Raw genomic sequence first — 2,163 nt, forward strand, 5'->3', positions numbered from 1 at the left:
GGAAGAATTCATGTTTGTACTGGGGGAAAAGGTAGACGAATATTGAACAAGAATAATCATTTGATCCATTAAATTGGTTGAATGCAAGGAAGGAAAGCAAAGAACCCTCAAATGGATCCAAGATTGATGGCTCTTTTTGACTTTTTTCAATCAATAGAAGAAGATAGGTCAACTTGGAAATCAATAATATTTGAACAGCATGTCGAATGTAACCGAAAGCATTAACTCTTGAGTTCAAACAACTAATCAAGGTTCTTATTGTTGAATCAGTTGTTTCGTGGCTGTCATGTTCATATGTAGCTGTACCTGTCAATAGAAGCCCTGCTGTTTTACAAAGTCTTCTAATCATTAAAGATGTTTTCCCTGTTCCAGAAGGTGCAATAATGGTTGTTACTGTTTTACAACTTGTTCGTTCCAATATCTTATCATTGTTGGATTCAATTTGAAGAGATGGAATAAAAGGTAAATAATGTTTTGCAAGAGTTCCAAATTTGATTGGAAGTGGTCCGGCAAATGTCTCATGTGAAACCAAATTGAGAGAGCAGTATTTCACATTATCAGATTTGAAGTTCTTCTCAATGAATTCTTCTATTGGTTCTAATGGTCTTTGCGAATCAAATGATTTAACATATTCGAATGCCTCATCGTACAATTCATTAACCCAATTTGTTCCATTCCTATCAACCTTAGAGAGTTTAGCTTCAACCCACCCCAAATCTTGTTCTCTTGGCACATATAGTCTGACTAACAAACAAATTATTTCCTCTGCAGCCTTCATATTATTGTTACAGCTAGGAAGAATTTCATCAAGTGCTTCTTTCCACCATCCATGTTCTTCTTCTCTTTTCATGATATCTTTAAGGAATAATACGGTTAAAAAAACTAGAGCACCTGTGAATGTTTGGTCCAAACATTTAATAGTATTCTCATCAAGACCAACATTTCTCATCATTTCAACAACCTCTGTATTATTCATCTTGCGCACGGTACTAACTGGAATAGTCACTAAATAATTAATTAGATAAATTAATAAATTTTCGTTAAGTTCTATCTAACATACATTTACGTTTCTTATAATCTTGTTCCATCTCGGGAAGAACGGTGTCGACGTCATAATGACCACGCTTCATTTTTTTCCTTAGTTTTTAAAAGAAACGAAACAACAATATAAGGATTGAAATAAACTCGTGCCTCAAGTACCTAATAATATCAAGTAGATTGAAGATGCTTAATGATATGTTAGAAACTGTGCTTATTATTCTCCAGCCAGTTCTTTCTTTTCAATACCTTAAAGAAAAAATTTTCACTGAAGGGACTGCTTTACTGTCCGTTCTTTAGTAAATTGGAAATATTGCATTATTTTGGCTGTTTAAATTCATCAGCCAAAATTTGAATTGCTTCCTCTCGGATATAGTTTCATATTGCTTGTTTGAACCACTAGATCCTGCTTTGCTTTATTATCTCTCGGAGGTGTTGATGTTAGAATTTAGTCCTTGTTTTTGCTTCCTACTAACCGTTTGATATCAAGAATCATTAAGGACAATATGTACACATTTATATTTAGGCAATAATCCAGTTTTTTGCTTGTGAAAAAAATAATAAAAAATATTCAAAACCACATCCACAATGTTGGATGAGCGTTAAGGTGTTCGGAAGAGAGGATGTGTTCATTGATGAGCACTCCAAAAAAAATCACTGCTACTCATGCGATTACTAGGTCTCAATAGTATAGGCAGGGTTATCTACCGTGATGAAACAAATGTGCTAGCTATACACACTTATCTTTCCCATTGGCTCGGAATTATTAGTGACTTGGCTGCCAGACATCACATTTTAATCTTTTTTAACACCAAACATTAAGGAAGTATCAAGTTATGAAACGAAAAGCAACTTTTTCATGTTAAACTCATATTATCAATATGATTTCCCGCCTTTTTTCAGTTGCACAAAATTATTAAAATATTTTTGTCTTGTTCAAAAAAAATGTCATCACGCAAATCGCTCTCCTCACTCAACAATTCTAAACTCATCAACACCCAAGCACCAACAAAGAGAACCAAAGTTTTCTTTGATGTTACTATCGCAGGAAAGGATGCCGGACGTATTGTTATGGAACTTTTCGATGATATGTACCAAAAACTGCTGAAAATTTTAGATGTCTCT

General features: G+C 33.9%; 1 protein-coding gene across 1 annotated transcript in view; it reads right to left on the bottom strand.

Moving 5' to 3' along the window:
* Positions 1-1,130, bottom strand: part of NAEGRDRAFT_76375 (uncharacterized protein) — a gene marked incomplete at both ends in the record, with an annotated part of 34,457 nt that extends 33,327 nt beyond the window's left edge. Inside the window, 2 exons of the mRNA XM_002668658.1 lie at positions 142-1,005; positions 1,061-1,130. Coding sequence (XP_002668704.1) covers positions 142-1,005; positions 1,061-1,130 — 934 coding nt within the window. The remainder of the gene's footprint in view (positions 1-141; positions 1,006-1,060) is intronic.
* Positions 1,131-2,163: the final 1,033 nt, after the last annotated feature.

This window comes from Naegleria gruberi (genome assembly GCF_000004985.1).
Source record: "Naegleria gruberi genomic scaffold NAEGRscaffold_128, whole genome shotgun sequence".
Taxonomy (NCBI): domain Eukaryota; phylum Heterolobosea; class Eutetramitea; order Acrasida; family Naegleriidae; genus Naegleria; species Naegleria gruberi.